This window comes from Bos mutus, chromosome 5 (assembly GCF_027580195.1).
Source record: "Bos mutus isolate GX-2022 chromosome 5, NWIPB_WYAK_1.1, whole genome shotgun sequence".
NCBI lineage: Eukaryota > Metazoa > Chordata > Mammalia > Artiodactyla > Bovidae > Bos > Bos mutus.
Genome location: NC_091621.1, coordinates 6,011,821 through 6,031,519, shown reverse-complemented (window position 1 = coordinate 6,031,519; position 19,699 = coordinate 6,011,821). Strand labels below are relative to the sequence as shown.

At 45.4% G+C, this 19,699-nt stretch overlaps 1 protein-coding gene across 4 annotated transcripts in view; it reads left to right on the top strand.

Annotated features, from left to right (window-relative positions):
- Positions 1-19,062, top strand: part of CHST11 (carbohydrate sulfotransferase 11) — a 269,418-nt gene extending 250,356 nt beyond the window's left edge. For 3 of the 4 annotated variants that reach the window (XM_070370238.1, XM_070370237.1, XM_005899069.3), the window contains one exon: positions 11,832-19,062. In XM_070370238.1, coding sequence (XP_070226339.1) covers positions 11,832-12,644 — 813 coding nt within the window. In that variant the 3' untranslated portion in view covers positions 12,645-19,062. The remainder of the gene's footprint in view (positions 1-11,831) is intronic. The other variant, XM_005899068.2, reaches the window with a different exon arrangement.
- Positions 19,063-19,699: the final 637 nt, after the last annotated feature.

The window sequence follows — 19,699 nt, the reverse complement described above, 5'->3', positions numbered from 1 at the left end:
GTGAGAAGTACCTGCCCTCCTGGAGTTTACATTCTAGAAGGGAGAGACACACAAAATGGACAGTGATCAGAACGTTAGAAGGAGGTGTTACAAAGAGTAAGGTGGGGAGCGCTGAGGTTCCAGGGGTGTCTCTTAATAACCACTGATCCTGAGCTTTCCTAATTGCATTCTGGAACTTGTGCAGTCTGGCCCATTCCAGCTGAGGTTTTTTGCCCCCACCCCCACCTGCCTACAGCTCCTGAGCTGAGCAGGGCAGCTGAACGCGAGGCAACTGTGGTGGGCCCAGCTCAGAACAGCCCTTTCAGAGAGGGCTCTTCCTTACGAGCCTCACTGTCCTCAAAAGCCTGGGTGAGGGCGCCGACTGCTGGCCCTCAGGCAAACCCAGCCCAAACAAGTTAAAAAACCTTTTAAACACCATTTAAAAAGTGGGGTTTTTTAAAAATAAGTGATAGTTAACATTTGAGAATGCAGATTATGCATAAAATTGGGCTTTCTGATTTTCTTGAGAATTGAAAAGGCTAGGTCCCCATTCCCTCATGACTACATGACCAAGATTTAAGTGGTATCTCCCACACCTTCAGTGGGCCAGGGACTCCCTGCTGGCTTGGAAGGGTATTTGAGTAGGCACTGACCCTAATCCAGGTCACCAAATTTAAACCCAGCATAGAAGAGACGTACCTTAACCACTAGCCTAGGGGGAAAAAAAAAAACCAAACTGCTTGCTTGTTTCTGCCCTCCAAGTGCCCGAGGTTAAAATGCAGCTCAGCACCTTAGCTCACATGTGGCTCAGCTGAGCCCAGCTGGGAGGCTGCATCCAGAGGCCCTCTATCACCCAGGGTCGCCTGCACCCCCGCCTCCCCCTTTCCAGGGCTCAAAAGCCCTCCCATCCATTGCACGTTTTCCTTCTTTTTGCTTTGGAAAGGTCGGGTGAGCTCCTGTAGCGATTCAGTCCTTGTAATTAAACAGGTGACAGGTTGAAATCCTAAGAAACCAATTTCCTGAGGCAAGAGTAGACAATGGGAAAAAGACAGTCTCTTTAGCAAGTGGTGTGGGGAAAGTCAGCCGCATGTAAATCAGAGAAGTTAGAACGCACACTCTTACCATACACAAAAATAAACTCAAACTGACTTAAAGACTTAAACATAAGACATGACACCATAAAACTCCAGAAGAGAACATAGGCAAAACATTCTCTGACATAAATTGTACCAATGTTTTCTTAGGTCAGTCTCCCAAGGCAAAAGAAATAAAAGCAAAAATAAACAAATGGGACCTAAACAAACTTACAATCTTTTTTCAAAGCAAAGGAAACCATAAACAAAAAACAACATACAGAATGGAAGAAAATATTTGCAAATGATACAACTGACAAGTGCTTAATTTCCAAAAATATACAAACAGCTCATACAATTCAACCACAGAAAACCAATCCAAAAATGGGAAGAAGACCTAAATAGAGATTTCTCCAAAGAAAAAATACAGATGGCCAATAGGCACATGAAAAGATGCTCAACACTGCTAATTATAAGAGAAAAGCAAATAAAAACTACAATTAGGTACCACCTCACACCAGTCAGAAAGGCCATCATTAAAAAGTCTACAATTAACAAATGCTGGAGAGGGTGTGAGGAAAAGGGAACCCTCCTACACCGTTGATGGAAATGTAAGTTTGATACAGCCACTGTGGAAAACAGTATGGAGGTTGCTCAGAAAACTAAAAATAGAACTACCATATGATCTTGCAGTCCCACTCCTGGGCATATACCCAGAGAAAACTATAATTCAAAAAGATACATGAACCTTTATGTTCAGAGCAGCACTATTCACAACAGCTAGGACATGGAAACACCCTAATGTCCATCAACAGCTGAATGGATAAAGTGGTGTACGTAGTGGAATATTCAGCTCAGTTGCTCAGTCGTGTCCGACTCCTTGTGACCCCATGGACTGCAGCACGCCAGGCTTCCCTGCCCCATCACCAACTCCTGGAAGCTCCTGTCCATTGAGTCGGTGATACCATCCTACCATCTCACCCTCTAGTCATCCCCTTCTCCTCCTGCCTTCAATCTTTCCCAGCATCAGGGTCTTTTCCAGTGAGTCAGTTTTTCTCATCCGGTGGCCAGAGTATTGGAGTTTCAGCATCAGCCCTTCCAATGAATATTCAGGACTGATTTCCTTTAGGATTGACTGGTTGGATCTCCTTGCAATTCAAGGCACTCTCAAGAGTCTTCTCCAACATCACAGTTCAAAAGCATCAATTCTTTGGCACTCAGCTTTCTTTATAGTCCAACTCTCACATCCATACATGACTACTGGAAAAACCATAGCTTTGACTAGACAGACCTCTGTTGGCAAAGTAATGTCTCTGCTTTTTAATATGCTGTCTAGTGGAGTACTACTTAGTCATAGAAGAGAACAAAATAATGCCATTTGCAGCACCATGGACACAACTGGAAATTATCATACCAAGTGAAGTCACAAAGAGAAAGACAAATACTATCTGATATCACTTATATGTGGAATCTAAAATATGAAACAAATGAACCTATCTATGAAACAGAAACAATGGACACAGAGAACAGACATGGTTGCCAAGGCGGAGGGGGCTAAAGGAGGGATGGAGTGGGAGATTGGGGTTAACAGATGCAAACTTTTATATACAGAATGAGTAAAGAACACGGTCCCCCTGTCTAGCACAGAGAACTATATTTAATATCCTATGATAAATCATAATGGAAAAGAATATTTTAAAAGAATGTATATATGTATAATGAATCACTTTGCCATATGTGCTGTGCTTAGTCGCTCAGTCATGTCCAACTCTTTGTGACCCTATGGACTGTAGCCTGCCTGGCTTCTCTTGCCTGGGGATTCTCCAGGCAAGAATACTGGAGTGGGTTGCCATGCCCTCCTGCAGGGGATCTTCCCAACCCAGGGACGGAACCCAGGTATCCCGCATTGCAGGCAGATTTCTTTACCATCTGAGCCACCAGGGAAGCCTGATTAATACAACATTGTAAATCAGCTATAATTAAACTTCTCAGGCAATGTTAATGTCCATTAATGTGAAATCACTGCTTTCCTAAACCCTTTAAGTTTGGCAACAGGTTCAGACTAGATTCTTTCTTTAAAGGCTCAAAGGCTTTTTCTTCTTTCTTTTCTAAACATAAAGGTTTTTAAGCTTTATAGAACTCCTAGCAGTTCACTAAGCAGTTCGCTAAGGATATAGCCAAAGACATCGGCATTATGGCTTTCTTGACCTTTGATCTCTGGCCCTACTGGATGGAAAGCCCCCAATTTCAAATCTGAAGACTAGGAAGGTGAAACTTGCCCAAGATCACACACAGATCATCGCTCAAGTCCACTCTGTGCTTTAGTTAACAGCTGCCAACACTGGAGCCTCTAAGACAGTGACCCCCACCTGGGCAGCTTTTGAATCCCCAGGGAACTGGCCACACCCAAAGCAATAGCATCAGATCTCTAGGGTGGAGCCCCCAAGCTTCAGTGGTATTGAAGTCTCCCCTGTGAGCTGCCAGCACAGAGACTCATGGCTCCAGCAGCTTCCCTGGAGATGGTAACTTCCTGGGAGCCTGCACAGTGCAGGGGCTCAGAGCATGGGCTACATGGATTCGAGCCCCAGCTCCTAGCTCCCTGATCTTAAGTAAGTTACCTGTTCTCCCTGTGCCTCAGTTTTCTCATCCATAAGTTGGGAATACTAACAATACCTGTGTCCTAGAGTGCAAGGATTAATGGTGGCTCAAAGAGTGGTAGCCAGTATAAACTCGGGCCTCTTTTCTGCTATGGATGTGGTTTCTTTGCGGATTCCTCCATGACTAGCCTTTTAGGTGAGAGTTTAGGAATTTCTGTAATGAAGGAAAGAGAATAGAATCACAGCAAATCAGATCACTGGATTTTCCTCTCCTTCCCCACAATTCCAAAATTCAACAGAGGAGCTGCCCTGGTGGTCGACTGGCTGAGACTCCGTGCTCTCAATGCAGAGGGACCAGGTTCAATCCCTGTTCAGGGAACTAGATCCCACATGCCGAAACTAAGAGCTCGCATGCTGTAATGAAAAGATCCTACAAACCGCAGTTAAGGATCCCCCATGTTGCCATGAAGATCAAATATCCCACGTGCCCCAGCTAACACCCAGCACAGCCAAATAAATATTTAAAAAAAGAAAACAGGATGATGGCAGTGCCACCAGGACGCTAGTGGGTCCAAGCAGACAGTTAATGACAGGTTCTCCCGGTCCACACACTCTGCTGCTGCTAAGTCACTTTAGTCGTGTCCGACTCTGTGTGACCCCATAGACGGCAGCCCACCAGGCTCCGCCGTCCCTGGGATTCTCCAGGCAAGAACACTGGAGTGGGTTGCCATTTCCTTCTCCAATGCATGAAAGTGAAAAGTGAAAGAAAAGTCGCTCAGTCATGTCTGACTCTTAGCGACCCCATGGACTGCAGCCCACCAGGCTCCTCCATCCATGGGATTTTCCAGGCAAGGGTACTGGAGTGGGGTGCCATTGCCACACTCTCTGGATGCCTTTAAATTTACCTTTTTCTCTGGGTTTCCACTCCTCTGCATCTCCTCCACTCAGTAAAATAGACCAGCTGTTCCTCCTTCCATTTGGGTTCTTGTGTCTGAAAGAAATTGTAAACACCACAAAAGATGTTTTAATTTAAGGGAAACCAGCCTCCCTTCCTTTTTAAGATGAAACGTAGTAAAGTTTTAAAGACTTTTTTCAAAAAGTCCCTAAATTTGGTACTTCAACTAATTATACTTGCCTTTTTTAACTGTCCAAATTAAAAATAGACAGCTAAATGAGAACGCAAGATACAGCTCAGAGCCTGTAGCCATGGCCATGGTTTCCTAGAATCAGCCTTTCTCTGACCTAATTGATACTTTTGGGAGATCAAAGAGAGGTGAGGGGAGTGGGGGCTGGAGGTAGACCTGGGAGTTGCCTGGCAGCAGATGACGGACTTGATTCAGGCTTCTATAATTAAGACTAGCTCTGGCACAACACTGTAAAGTAATTTTCCTCCAATTGGAAAAAAAAAGACTAGCTATGAATTGGTGAAAGATGTTAGATTACAGTCCTTTCCTCACAGTATAAAGATGTGGTTCTCAAAGTGTGGTCCTCAGACCATCAGCGTCACCTGGTGGAATGGGCTGAATTGTGCCCACCCCCAATATTCATATGTGGAAGTCCCAACCTCCAGTACCTCAGAATGTACCCCTGTTTGGAGACAGTCTTTAAAGAGGACTGTGTGTGAGAGCTCAGTTGGGTCTGACTCTTTGTGACCCCATGGACTGCAGCCCGCCAGGCTCTTCTGTCCATGGGATTTTATAGGCAAGAATACTGGAGTGGTTGCCATTTCCTCCTCCAGGGGATCTTCCCAATCCAGGGATCAAACCCACATCCCCTGCACTGGCAGGCAAACTGTTACCGCTGAGCCACCTGGAAAGCTCTTTAAAGAGATAACTGAATTCAATAGAGGCCATTAGGGTGGGCCCTAACCCAGTAGGACTAGTGTCCTTATAAGAGGTGAAGAGACAGCAAAGGGTAAAGATGCACAGAGGAACGGGCAGGTGGAAAGGCAGCAAGAAGGCAGACATACACAAGCCAAAGAGAGAGGCCTCAGAGGAAACCAGCCCTGCCTGTACCTCCAGGACTCAGAAAATCCATTTCTGCTGCTTAAGCAGAAATGGTATTTTGTTACAGCAGCCCCAGCAAACTGACAACCTGGGACCTTTAATGCAAATTCTCAGGCCCAGTCCCAGACCTGCTGACTTGGCAACTCGGGGTGCGAACCAGCAAACTGTGTTTCAACGAGCCTTCTGGCTGACTACCATGCATACTCGGGGTTGAGAACCATTTATGTGAAGTATTGTTAATACAAAGATGATACATGGCTGGAAGCTTGGGCTGGTCTGCTAAATATAAACTTCCTAAAAGGAAGGCTCTGGAAGAGTCCCAATGGGACCTTTACATGGGATGGTGTGTGAACATGCTCTGTGAATGCTGAAACACCCTGTAGACACAGGTGTAGTGAGGCATGATACTAGTGTCTGGTGAAGAAAGTGACCCTCGGAATATGCCAACATGGGCAGACTGAATCCAACAGTCTCCCTCCTCGACTCAAATTTCTGAGTCCCTTAAGGTTGTGTACATTTTCTGGGTCCTCCCTGGTGGTCTGGTGCAGGACTTCACTCTGCCAATGCAAGGGGCCGAGGTTCCATCCCTGGTCAGGGAACTAGTTCCTACATGCTGATTGTGGACTTCCCATTGGAAAAGACTCTGATGCTGGGAGGGATTGGGGGCAGGAGGAGAAAGGGATGATACAGGATGAGATGGCTGGATGGCATCACTGACTCGATGGACGTGAGTCTGGGTGAACTCCGGGAGTTGGTGATGGACAGGGAGGCCTGATGTGCTGCCATTCATGGGGTCTCAAAGAGTTGGACACGACTGAGCGACTGAACTGAACTGAAGGCTCAGTGGTAAAGCGTCTGCCTGCCAATGCAGGAGGTGCACGTTCAATCCCTGGTCGAGGAAGATCCCACAGGCTGCAGAGAACTAAACCTATGAGCCACAACCATTAAGCTTGTGCTCTAGAGCCCAGGAGCTTCAACTGCTGAGCCCACGTGCTACAACTACTGAAGCCTTTGTGCCCTAGAGCCCATACTCCACAATAAGAGAAGCCGCTGCAGTGAGACGCCCGTGCAGCTAAAGCGTAGTCCCTGCTCCCTGCAACTAGAGAAGAGCCTGAGCAGCAATGAAGACCCAGCATAGCCAAAAACAAATTAATAAAGACTGTGTACATTTTCTGCCCTAAACAGTTGGAATGGTTCTCCTTTCTGAGAATAAAAGCAATGAGATTCAATCACATTTCCAATTTCATCCCTGCTACTAGGAAGCCCACCACCAAAGGAGATCCTTAATCACAGCCCTCTTTTTTTCCTATTTCAATTTTATACCACACATCTGTCTTTTGTACAAATACTTTTGAGAAAAGAAAAAGAGGGGAGATAAAGGGAGTTAGAGAACGAGAGATTGATCTTGCAGCTCAGATAATTATCAGCACAACAAACCCTCTTTGTAAAATTGATAAAACATGGTTGGAGAAGACACATGTTTTCTGTCTGTGACAAGGGCGTGAACTGTTCCCACAAAGAATGCTCTTTACTCCCTCGTTTTCCTGATGTCCCAGAGCTGTAGGTCCCTTGACTAGATCCCAAACTGATACTCAGAGAATGTTATTAGTTGCTGAAGAGTTGGGACCATTACAAAAGCTCTTGTGAAACTGCTTATGATACAAGTGTGGAAATGACATAACCAGATCTGCATTTTCTTTAAGGTTAGAAACAGTGGTTTATCTGATTACAACTTCTAACCTGCTGTTGGTCCTGCTAACAAGTCTGGAGATAACTGCAACAGCCCAGGCCACCATCCGAAATCTCTCCTGCTCCATCCTGACCGTGATGGCAAAGCATTCCTCTACTCCTTCTGACCCGCCCAGGGCTCTCCTTAATCCAGGTTTCTTAAACGAAGGTTCAAGGGGTCCACAGATAGAGCTCCCAGGGATCCAAGTTCTAAGAATTAATTTAAATTTTTATTTTGTACTCTTATTTGTGTTTTTGAAAAAGTTAAAGCATTTCTGGGTTATCCCTGGGCCAACCGTGCTTACCTAGTCCTACCATGTGAAATTATGGTACGTGTGTTCATTGATGGCCTTGGTGGTACTGTGTAGCTCCATTTTTATTGTTTTGGGCTCATTGGAAATGGGCAGAGACAGAAAATATATAAATGATGTATTTGGACCAAGTAAAGGTCAAGTGATATTACAAGGTGCTGGAATTGATAGTAACTAGAAATGAGAAAGTGCTGGGAGAATTGAGTGGCATATAGAGGAGGAATGCCACACTGCAAAGATGCTGTCCCAGCACAGACAGCAAGTACCTTGTATGGGTTTTTTTTATATAAATTTATTTAAATTGGAGGCTAATTACAATATTGTATTGGTTTTGCCATACATCAACATGAGTCTGCCACAGGTGTACATGTGTTCCCCATCCTGAATCCCTTTCCCACCTCCCTCCCCATACCATCCCTCTGGGTCATCCCAGTGCACCAGCCCTGAGAAGACCTTGTATGTTTCAAGCAGGGCCTTGGTTCCAGTAAAACATCATCATCCATCATTTGAACGTTTGGTCTCGTCTACCTACTCTTATATTTGTGCATACTTTAGTACCATTATACTTTTAATAAATTATACATTATACTCTTAATAAATCTACACTAGCTTGAAATCATTTTCAAATAAGAAGTTAAGAACCTCTTTGGTGGTCTAGTGGGAGAGAATCTGCCACTAATGCAGGGGACACAGGTTTGATCCCTGGTCCGGGAAGATCCCACGTGCCACAGGGCGACTAAGCCTGTGTGCCACAGCTACCGGGTCCGTGCTCTGCAACAGGAGAAACCACTGCAGTGAGACGCCTGCACACCACAGCTACAGAGCAGCCCCCACCACGAGTGAAAACCCGAGCGCAGCAACGACCGAGCGCAGACATACATTTTAGAAAGTTTAAATAAAAACAAAATATTTTATTTTAAAAATTCAACACTAAAGGCCTGGGTGAGTTTTTCCCTCTGAGAAGCAATTGCGAATGTGTCTCAGGATTGAGAGTATACTTATTCTCTTGATCTGCGCCCCCAAGTCCTCCTGAGGGGAACTGTGCTGCCTCATTGCAGCAGGTGCGCCATTGGCCACCTAGACTCTGTGAAGGAGGAGGAAATGGAAAAGAAAGAAACCACAAATACCACATTTCGAAGCCCTTCTGCGTTATTTTCTGTCTCTGCAACTGGATGTAAAACGACGCCATGGTATAGTTTCCCTTTTTCAAGGCTTTGTGGTCCTGAGTGCAGTATTAACTGACACGCTGCCTCCCTGGGGAGTCAGACAGCCATAAAATTGTCTCCAGCTGAAAACAACAGAGGGGAAAGTAGGAAGTCCCCCCGTTTCTCTGCTCATTTGGCCATTCACGGCCTTTAAACCTGTCCAATAGTGATTTAAATGGACAAAATTGATGCACCCTTTCCCCCTCCTTTTCCTTCTATTTCTTTTAGAACAGTTCTATTTGTTTTTTCAAGTGGCATGAATGCTCTTCTTAAGGTGATGAATACATCTGTTCAGAAGTCAGGATGTGCAAAAGTCAGAGTTTTAGTGTTCAAAATAAATATGAATTGAACTTCATGACCTAGGGTTGACCTGCAACAAAAATCATAGAGCTGGTGAAATGTCTATGTGAAATTTCTGGCCTCGTATTTTTAATTTTTTTCTTCTTTCATAAAGAATGAATTGCCCCTGGGTACCATACCTTGTTACCTGAACTAGACCTGATCTTATTTTTTAAATGCTGAACCATACTTTGTTTGATTTAATCAACGTCCCAGCAGGGTAGGTGGCACTGTTCCAATTTTGCAAATAATAGAACTGAGGCTTAAAAAGTTAAGGGTCTTGCATAGGTCTTCTGATTTCAGGTCTCACCTACTTCCTACTTAGTGCTCTAATACTCTCTTCTTATTCTTCTATGTAAAAATATGATCATGTATAACATTACCCACTCTTATACACTTATATTTTATATCAATTTGCTCAAAGTCATAGGCTGAAGGCTTGGCTCCTGTATTAGTTCCCTAAGACTGCCATAACAAAGTAGCACAAATTCACTGGCTTACAGTAACAGGAATTTATTCTGTTACAGCTCTGGAGGCTAGAATTTTAAAATCAAGGTGTCAGCAGGGCCATCCTCTCTGATGGCTCTAGGGTACACTCTTCCTTTCCCTCACCCACTTCTGGTTGTGGCTGCCAATCCTGAGCATCTCTTAGCTAGTAGACACATCACTCCAGCCTCCGCCTCTGCCATCACATGGCCTTCTCTCTGTGTCTGAGTCTCTGCATTCTCTCCTTGTAAGGACACTAGTCATTGGACTAGAAACCACCTTAACTCAGTATGACTTCAGTTGAATTGCATCTAAAAAAAAAAAAAGCCTATTTCCAGGAACTCCCCTGGTGATCCAGTGGTTAAGACTACACACTCCCAATGCAGGGGCCTCAGGTTCAATCCCCAGTCAGGGAACTAGATCCCACATGCTGCACCTATGAGTTTTTATGCCACAACTGGGCTTCCCAGGTGGCGCTAGTGGTAAAGAACCCTCCTGCCTATGCAGGAGACATAAGAGATGTGGGTTCAATCCCTGGGTTGGGAATATCCCCTGGAGAAGGGAATGGCAACCCACCCCAGCATTCTTGCCTGAAGAATCCCATGGACAGAGGAGACTGGTGGGCTACAGTCCATAGGGTCGCAAAGAGTCAGACACGACTGAAGTGACTTAGCACACACGCCCGCCACAACTAAAGATCCTGGAAGTGAAGCGATCCCAAGTGCCACAACTAAGACCCGACGCAGCCAAATAAGTATTTTTTAAAAAACTTATTTCCAAATAAGGTCACATTCTGAGGTCCCTAATATAAGCCCTTCCCAATTGCCCCATGCATGTTCCAAAATGAATTGTACAGACTGTGGTTCAGAGTTGGAAATGCAAGGTCAGCTTCCTGTATGCCACTCAGGCCCTTGGCTCTACTGATTCGGTTTAGAGGAGGGAGTTCCCTGATCCCTCTGCATTCCCAACTCTAGACCACCCCCAGTCCAGCCTGGAGGGGGCAGACCTCACAACATACATTTGAGTGGATGGATCCGTGGCTCAGTAGATGAATGTGGCAGAGAGGAAAAGATCAAAGGTAATACATGTAAATACCCACATATTTTGCTTCCAAATGATATAACCCAGACAGACTGCCTTATGCACCAAAGCAAATATACTGATTAATGTAACCCCAAAGCCCAGAATTTGGGGGTCTGGTTTCAACAACATATGGACCTGGGTATTCAGATGATATCCCTGGAAATACATCCCCCTGTCTTTCTGCTCATCTTTCCTCAGTCCCCTTCATTTCCAGTCTAGTGCTCCCTGCATGGTAGCCCTCCTCTCTGTCCCCAAGCTCCAGGCTGCATTCTCTCAGCTCAGCAGCGTGAGAGGGCAGGGAGCAGAGAATAAAGGCAAGCAGGTTCCCAGAGGAGAATCAACACACTGGCACTGAGAAAGCAAAAAACAATAGGTGTGCACAGTGATAGGTTTGCATAAAAATTGGATCCCCTTGCTTTAAGATAGATCAATCCAATTCCAGAACTCTAGGCTTCTGTCCTGCTTTAGTCAAGAATATGGGAGGACTGGACATCAGATTAGAGTGGAAAGTGGGTAGCTTTGGTTGCCAAGCAGACCTGAGTTTGAATAGTGACTCTCTTACTGTGTGGTCTCAAGCTAGTAACAATCTCTTTGAACCTCAGTTTCCTTTTCTTTCCAGCTGGACTTTCAGCTCCATAAGGGCAGTTACCTTGTACTTTTTCATTACTGCAACCCTATTTGGTGGCAAGCTATTTGATGTTGTTCAATAAATCAATAATGGTTCAAGCTTTTCAAGAAGAGAAAAACTCTATATATGAAGCTCTGGTACAATGCCTGGGATGTAGAGAGTGATGGACAAGTTATATGTTGATTATTATTATTACTCTCCAGAGGAAGTACAGTGGAACAGAGAACCAGAACAGTCCTGACAGCTGATAGAGAACTGGAAATGGAGACAGGCCATCTAGGCTGGCAGTGCCAACCTTGGTGGCCCAGGTTGGCCATCGTGGTTGTGGACGGTGGTCCCGTATCAACATCCCACACCAAGTACTGATCTCTTATCCCTCTTTTGTCTCCCCTGCAGTTGGAGCTCTCCAACACGGCAGTCCTGCATCAGATGCGGCGGGACCAGGTCACCGACACCTGCCGGGCCAACAGCGCCATGAGCCGCAAGCGGCGGGTGCTGACCCCCAACGACCTGAAGCACCTGGTGGTGGATGAGGACCACGAGCTCATCTACTGCTACGTACCCAAGGTGGCGTGCACCAACTGGAAGCGGCTCATGATGGTCCTGACCGGCCGGGGCAAGTACAGTGACCCCATGGAGATCCCGGCCAACGAGGCGCACGTCTCGGCCAACCTGAAGACCCTCAACCAGTACAGCATCCCGGAGATCAACCACCGCTTGAAAAGCTACATGAAGTTCCTATTCGTGCGGGAGCCCTTTGAGAGGCTGGTGTCCGCCTACCGGAACAAGTTCACACAGAAGTACAACACCTCCTTCCACAAGCGCTACGGTACCAAGATCATCAAGCGGCAGCGCAAGAACGCCACGCAGGAGGCCTTGCGCAAGGGCGACGACGTCAAGTTCGAGGAGTTCGTGGCGTATCTCATCGACCCTCACACGCAGCGCGAGGAGCCCTTCAACGAACACTGGCAGACGGTCTACTCCCTGTGCCACCCGTGCCACATCCACTACGACCTCGTGGGCAAGTACGAGACGCTGGAGGAGGATTCCAATTACGTCCTGCAGCTGGCGGGCGTGGGCAGCTACCTGAAGTTCCCCACCTACGCCAAGTCCACGAGAACTACTGATGAAATGACCACAGAGTTCTTCCAGAACATCAGCTCGGAGCACCAGACGCAGCTGTACGAAGTCTACAAACTCGATTTTTAATGTTCAATTACTCAGTGCCAAGCTACCTGAAATTGGAATGAAAGTGGGGGGAGGGTGTGGGCGGGGAGAGGGGAGAGAGAATCGTGCTTTTTTTAATTTAAGATTTTTATTTGTCGAAAAGAATTATATGGATATTGGGTTATTTTGTAAATTAATATTTCTTTGGGGATTGATGCTGCGAGCAGCATGGTGAGAATTATTTAAATCCTTACTAGGGAAGGACGGCTGTCTTGGCAGGGGACTAGGATGGGTGTCCTTGTTTTTTTAGACGTGAATCCCATGACACTGTCTCAGAGGTTTCTTTGTGTTCTGGTGAATTCCATGAATTGTGCATTCCATAAATGCTAATTAAGTTATTTATAGTTATTTAAACATGGTCTCTGTATAGATTTCTTTGGGGGGGCAACAAGATTTTAATGTCTTTTCCGAAGAAATCTATGTTTTCATTCTGTGCTTGCAAACAGCTCCTGCAGGGGCATGAATGTTCTCCTTACTAACCGCTCAGAGTCACTGTGATAACCATCGTGCTGTCTATTGATGCCACCATTCTTAAAATTCTGCTGGAAATAAATAGAGCCACCTTTGCAAGGGACTGATTCCAAAACTGATTTCAGTCATGCCATGCTAAAGAAAAGTGATTTTTTTTTTTAATCCCAAGGAGAAAGCTGATTGTGGCTTCCCCCCCACCAGAATTAGCAATCTGGTAAAACAGGCTTTTGTACAGAAGTTTTTAACTGGCAGTGCCAGTTGTGATGAAGGTGAAGTGGCTGTTGCTTTACATGCAACACGTATTTATTGAGCAACTACTATGTGCTAGGCCTAATTCTAGACCCTGTGGGTAGAGCGTTGAACAAAATCAATAGTCTCAGCCCTCAAAGAGCTTTACATAGACACAGAGTATCCAGCTGGACAATTAGCAAACCCCTGGTATCCACAGACTTAACCTGAGGTTTGGACTCTTCATGGACAACCCCAGGAGTATCGGATCCCTACAAATTCACATTTTTTATGGTCCAATTTGAAAACCACATGCTTGAAGCAGGCCACTTGAGTAGTCCAAGCTCTTTGCCTAACACAAGAGGTGACCAATTCCCTGTCATGTGCCCATTCCAGTTTATTGGTAATATTTGCCTTTAAGCCCCAGAAGAGATTTGCCAGGCACGGCATGGAAGAATGCTGTAACTGATTAGTGATGTCTGCCTTGTTGAGGGAAAGGGAGATATTTGCCAACCGCCTCCTCCTGTCATTTCCAGCGGAGCATTCAGGTCTCCGCCTACAAGTGTTGTTTTTCTACTCTTTGCCATGTAAAAAAAAGATTGAAATTTTGTGGCAGGACTCCGACATCGGAAGATTTGCAATGGCCTGGTGTTTCTACTCCTGGTGAGGGTCAGAGGCAGACTGTACACACAGGCACAGGCATACCCTCTCCCATGTCCTCCAGAGGCCAAGAGACCATCAGCGCCTTCGAGACCACCAGCAGTGAGCAGCAAGGACCGCCTTCTGGGATGGTAATCCACGCCCCTTTCCTCTGGAAGGCTGGAAACACTCCATTTCCTGTTCCTGGCTAATTAACGCCTGCACATGCTTCTCATTTCCGAGGCCATGGTTGAAGTTGGAGCCACCTCCCTCTTACAGCCAGTGAATGAGTTGGTAGCAGAGACTGTATATAATAATAATAATGATGATGATAGTGCTAATAACAGGGGGTGGGGTGGGGGTAAGTTTTGCTTTTTTGTTTTTTTGATTCAGTGTATAGCACAGAGGTGAGAATATTCTAAACAAACAAAAAATGAATAATTTATTCACAGAAACTATTAAAACTGTATCAGCAAGCTCACAGCCAGCTCAGTGAGCAACAGCTGCCATGTCTCACTGAGAAAATTATTTTATTGAATGTGAGTGAGGCATGCACTGGAGAGGGTGGCCGAAGCTATTTATAAAATGTTGTATACCTTCTTCCAAGCTCTCTCCCCTTTGCGAAGGGCACAGTGACCATACCCTTGATGGATAGAGATGTATGCAAGTAGAGTGAGACTTCAGCTCTCTCTGGTATTATTCCTGGACCCTATGACCAGGCAGGGGAAACTGTCCTCAGAGACAGAGCTTCTACTAGTGAAAGAGGTTTCTGGCATTTCCTGATAACGCGCTTCAGAGGACACAGGTTCTCCCCACACACGAGTTGGTGTGATGCAAAATAAGGGTTTTGTGGTCAAGTGTCTTTGGGAAACAAAGCTAAGTCCATTTCCTTTCTGCAGGACTTTTCAGAGCCTTGATTGTGTGCTGTGTCTTGTAAATCCCCAGGAGCATCACTGATTGAGTCCGTGGCATTTCCTGACCTTCCACGATCAGGATGCTGTATTTTACAGACTATCTCACAGAGCTAGCATTGCACTGTGTAGGCTTTGGTTAGGTGGTTTTAGCACATCTGAGGTCTTCTAGGATAAAAACTGCTTCCCTCACCCCTCCCCTCCAAAAATATCCAAAACACAGCAACAATAAAGCAACACCACTGTGCCCACCTGATTTATTATAGCAGTGAAGGTACTTTACCAAATGAATTCAATTTTTGCCTAAGTGCAATGGTTCTAATTCTGGATATTACATGGGCCACAGTTCCCTCCCTGCTGCAGGGAGCAGAGAAATCTTGAGTGGTGTGGACAGAAAGGAGGGAGGGGACACAAAGCCTCGGCTAGACCCCCAGCACTCTAGCTTAAGATTGCTCAATGCAAGCTGACTATTCAACCCTTAACGAGTGCTTCTTCAATTCTATAGTTTGGAATTGTTCACTATGTCCTTTTTGTTTTTTTAAGTGGAAATTCACATAGATTCCCCAAGCTTTGTGTTTCTGCGTCTCGTCCATTTTTTGATCAGCTATGATGCCTTCTTTCGTCTGTCTTCTCCCTCTAGTGAGGAAGAGTGTCCTTCAGGACCATACGGCAGTGTGGTTCACCCACGAAGGGCTCTTTCTCCTCCTGTTTTGTGTTCATAGTTTATTTTCTAATGCCATAAAAAACTTAAAATAGATTCAACCGTTTTTGCAGAATGTAGAAAGAACTCTGCGTCCTTGGTTAAAAAGAATCCATAGGTGAAAACGTGCCTGGAAAATAAAAGTTCTTGGTTCTTTTGTTCCTTTTTTTTTTTTTTTTTTTAAGAAAACTGAACATGCTTTCTGTTGCATGCTTAGCTGGAGAAAAGTACAGGCAGGTGTCCCATCTCCCAGCGACTTTTCAAAGGTGCTGCCTTGTCTTCAAAACCAGGTACAGAGTAGCATTTACAAGGACTTTCCTGCTTAACCTGTCCCTTTGGTTGGACAGCTCTATTAGCCACAGGGTTTGAATTCCTGAGGCTGCTCCAGACCCTCTCCCATCTCTGCCTCCCCAGCTGGTCTGGGAAAAAGGACAGTCTGCTGACCTGTGGTGTCTGAGGGAAGCCTTCCTTCCCACCTGTCCACCAGGTGAGTTTCACTGTCCTGCCTGTTCACGTGGATGTCCAGCATAGGATCGCAGTGGACAATGGAAACTTCATCAGACCAGAGTCCTGGTGGCGAAGGTGTGGAAACACCAGGGTCCAATCCCTGCTGGTAGAAAATTCCCAAAACAAAAGCTTAGCTGGTGGGGTCTGGACCAGTGCTGAGCTAGTGATTGCAAAAGTCCTGATTCTAAGCTAGCCAGATGCTGAGGGACTGTGTCCCTGGTGAGTGGGGCTCAGAGCAGATGTCTCACAGCCCAGCCCTCCCCTCCACATACACACATGTGATCTGAGCTGCCCTGCTCTGTGTGATCCTGGGGACCAGAGTCCCTTTCCCCTTCTTGTCAGCAGGACTGACATCACTCCCGCAAAGTCCCCACAGCCAGTATTTCCTCCAGCTTTTTTCCATCACAGCCAACTGGACCCTACGAACAGGCGGCAGGATCTTCTTCAATCAGCTTGACTCTCGGCCGTTAACAGGCGAATTTCAGTCTGCTACACTTTGTCAGGCACAGAAGGGGCAGCCCGTACTGTTTTCTTATGAGCAAGCTCAGTATGGCGTATGGACCTATAATTTAACATCTTTGTGGATGGAGTGTGATTTTTTTTTTTACATAGTTGTATGCAGTAGAGGGCTTATAGAAAACTCTCCCTGTATCTTACTGTACTGTTCAAGAAAGCTGAATTCCACATTGCCAACAAAAGCGTGAAAATGTTCATGAACCTTCTTCCAGGAAAAGCCATTCAAGCCTGATTATTTTTCTAAGTAACTTCAATTAAATTGAAGAAAAAAAGAAGCTTCTCTCTGTGTATGGTCTGTTCATGGCTCATCGACATAAGACTATAGGGGTGGGGTGGGCTGTGTTCCTTAGCATGTGGGGGGCCCTGCTCGTGTGTATCAGAGGATAGAAAGGGAGAGACGGAGACGCTGACCCCGCTGGCAGCCTTGGCCATGGTAAGGACCTCCACAGCCCAAACCCTGTCTAGTGGATGAACAGAAGCTTCATTCCTGTAGAGGAATGCACTAGAAGGCCCACCCTGATCGTATAGACTACCATCCCCGTGAAAAACAAGGAAACAGGCCCTGGAGGGCTAAAGGGTGTTGATGGCAGAGCCGATATTCCAACGTGGGTTAACACATGCCTTCAGAGTTGTGGTGCCTGGGACTTCCCTGGTGGTCCAGGGGCTATGACTCTGCACTTTCAATGCAGAGGTCCCGGTTCAGTCCCTAGTTGGGAACTATATCCCACATGCCACTGCTAAAGATCCGCCAAGGCCAAATAAATAATAAGTCATTTTAAAAGAGTTGTGGCACTCAGTGACACGACTGTCCTCACTTCAGAAGTTGTAGACCTTTCCTTCAAAGCCCTATTTTCCCTTTCCAAATCTGCTGCTTTTCTGACATCCTACACAGCTTCTTTCAGTCCCGTTAATGGCTATTTTTAGCTTTACTGATAAAAATTATTTATATGCCAAAGAAGAAATCATCTCGAAGTTGCAACTTTATTGTACCCTAATTTTAAAAAATGTATCATGTAAACATTTTAACATGAGAATACTGGATTAGAAAATATATCCTATTTTTTCAATCATGCCAGATATGGGGTCTAATATGTCCATTTACCAGCGGGTTGTTAACACCGGTGGCCTGGCTGCCTCCCATTCCTGGTGTCACTGCTATCGTTGCTCTGGTTGAATCTGGTTGGGAAATGTCCCCATGGAGCTTAGTTTTCTTAAACAAATGGGAAACGTGCTTGCTCTTTAACGTGGTGAGTGAATATGACTGTTTTGGCCTGTCCCTGTCTCGTTTGGAACAATGTAAATCTCAGTGGGAAGCAAGACTGAGTAAGGACACCCCCAGTCTTAGCTTACCCGCCTTAGAGTAAGACTAAAATGCCCTCTAATGCTTATTTCTGATGGTGCCACAGGTGTCTTCTGGGTGATGAGGCAGAAACCAAGCAGCCTTTGGCCCAGGACACTGCCAAGGCCCGAGGTTATTGCCAATCCCCCGCCAAGTGAGCAAAAATAACCTCAGGCAGAGTCATGAGTGTCTGATGCCAAAGTGTCCTTTCTTGGCAAGAGCTCTCCTTTCTCAAGTGACAACTTCCCTACAATTTTTGGTATTTAAATCACTTTCATAATGGTAGGTGTTAATTGACATTGTTGTGTCCGACTCTTTGTAACCCCATGGACTGTAGCCCACCAGTCTCCTCTGTACATGGGATTCTCCATGCAAGAATACTGGAGTGGGCTGCCATGTCATCCTCCAGGGGATGTAATTAACATTAGAAAATACAGTTTCATTTCAGCACCCAAAGCCATTTCAAATATTTTCTCAGAAAGTCCAAAAAGACGAGGAACCACTAGACAAGAATGCATATGGGGGTGGGGGTAGGTAGAAACCCAAGAGAGTTGGATGGAAAACAGCCCTCTGGGGGAATCCCCTCAAGGGACAATTCTGATCCCTGCTGACACACTGTGGGTCCTTGGGACCCTGGGATGACTTACAAGATGGTAAAGACTGATCTGGTTTACATTTACCATAAGGAGTTTATCACACATCTTGTTTCTGGGCTGATGGACATTTCCAGTATAAAACTTTTTTTTTTTTTAAAGCGACATTCTAGCAAGACTGACATGAGAAAAAAAAAAAAACAACCTTTCCCCTGGCCCACAATCCTCTCCTAGCAGCAGCCTCAACCTCACATCTTAACAATCCATAGACAGAACAGTCAGAATGGAAGAGCCTGCTGATTCCAAATACCTGGCTGGCAGTGAACGGTTCACAGACACAGGGCCTCAGTCTCTTCCCCTTTGAAACAAGAAAATCAGCAACATCTGAATTATGCCAGAGTTGAGGTTAACAAGAACCCCTCGTGGAAACATATACATTACCATATGTAAAATAGATAACCAATGGGAATTCTGTCTATGACTCAGGGAGCTCAAACTGATTCTCTGAGACAACCTAGAGGGATGGGATGGGGTGGGAGGGAGGGGACATATGTGTACCTATGGCTGATTCATGTTGATGTATGGCAGAAACCAACACAATATTGTAAAGTGATTATCCTCCAATTAAAAATAAATTTAAAAAAAGAAACAAGAACCCCTGAGGTCACTAGCCCCAGTTCATCCACCAAGGAGTTGTTTGCAAGCTAGAGGTAATCGTATTCAGTTTGGACCTGTTTCCTTATCAGTAAAATTACAAAATTGAGCTCTGTGGTTTTTCAGTTTTAGGGGGAAAAAAATGATCCTCAAAAATTTGTTGTGTGCTAACCACTCATGTAAAAATAGATGAAATGGAGATACTGTGAGGCCCAGCTGAGCCTCTTCTGTAAAATGCCTGTGGACCTCCAGGGAACCCTAGGGTTCTAAGAAGCACCCTTTGAGAAGTCAGATGACCTCATTCCTTCCAGCATTGACATTCTCTAATGATCTACCCAAATCCTACTCTGTGACTCTCTGTGGCTTTACACCAAAGAGGTCAATTTAGCAATTAGATGGTACCATGAAAGTAAAAACTTTCAAAACCATAGTTAAGGCAACAGCATTAGAATGAGATTAAGATGGAAGACATAAGGAGG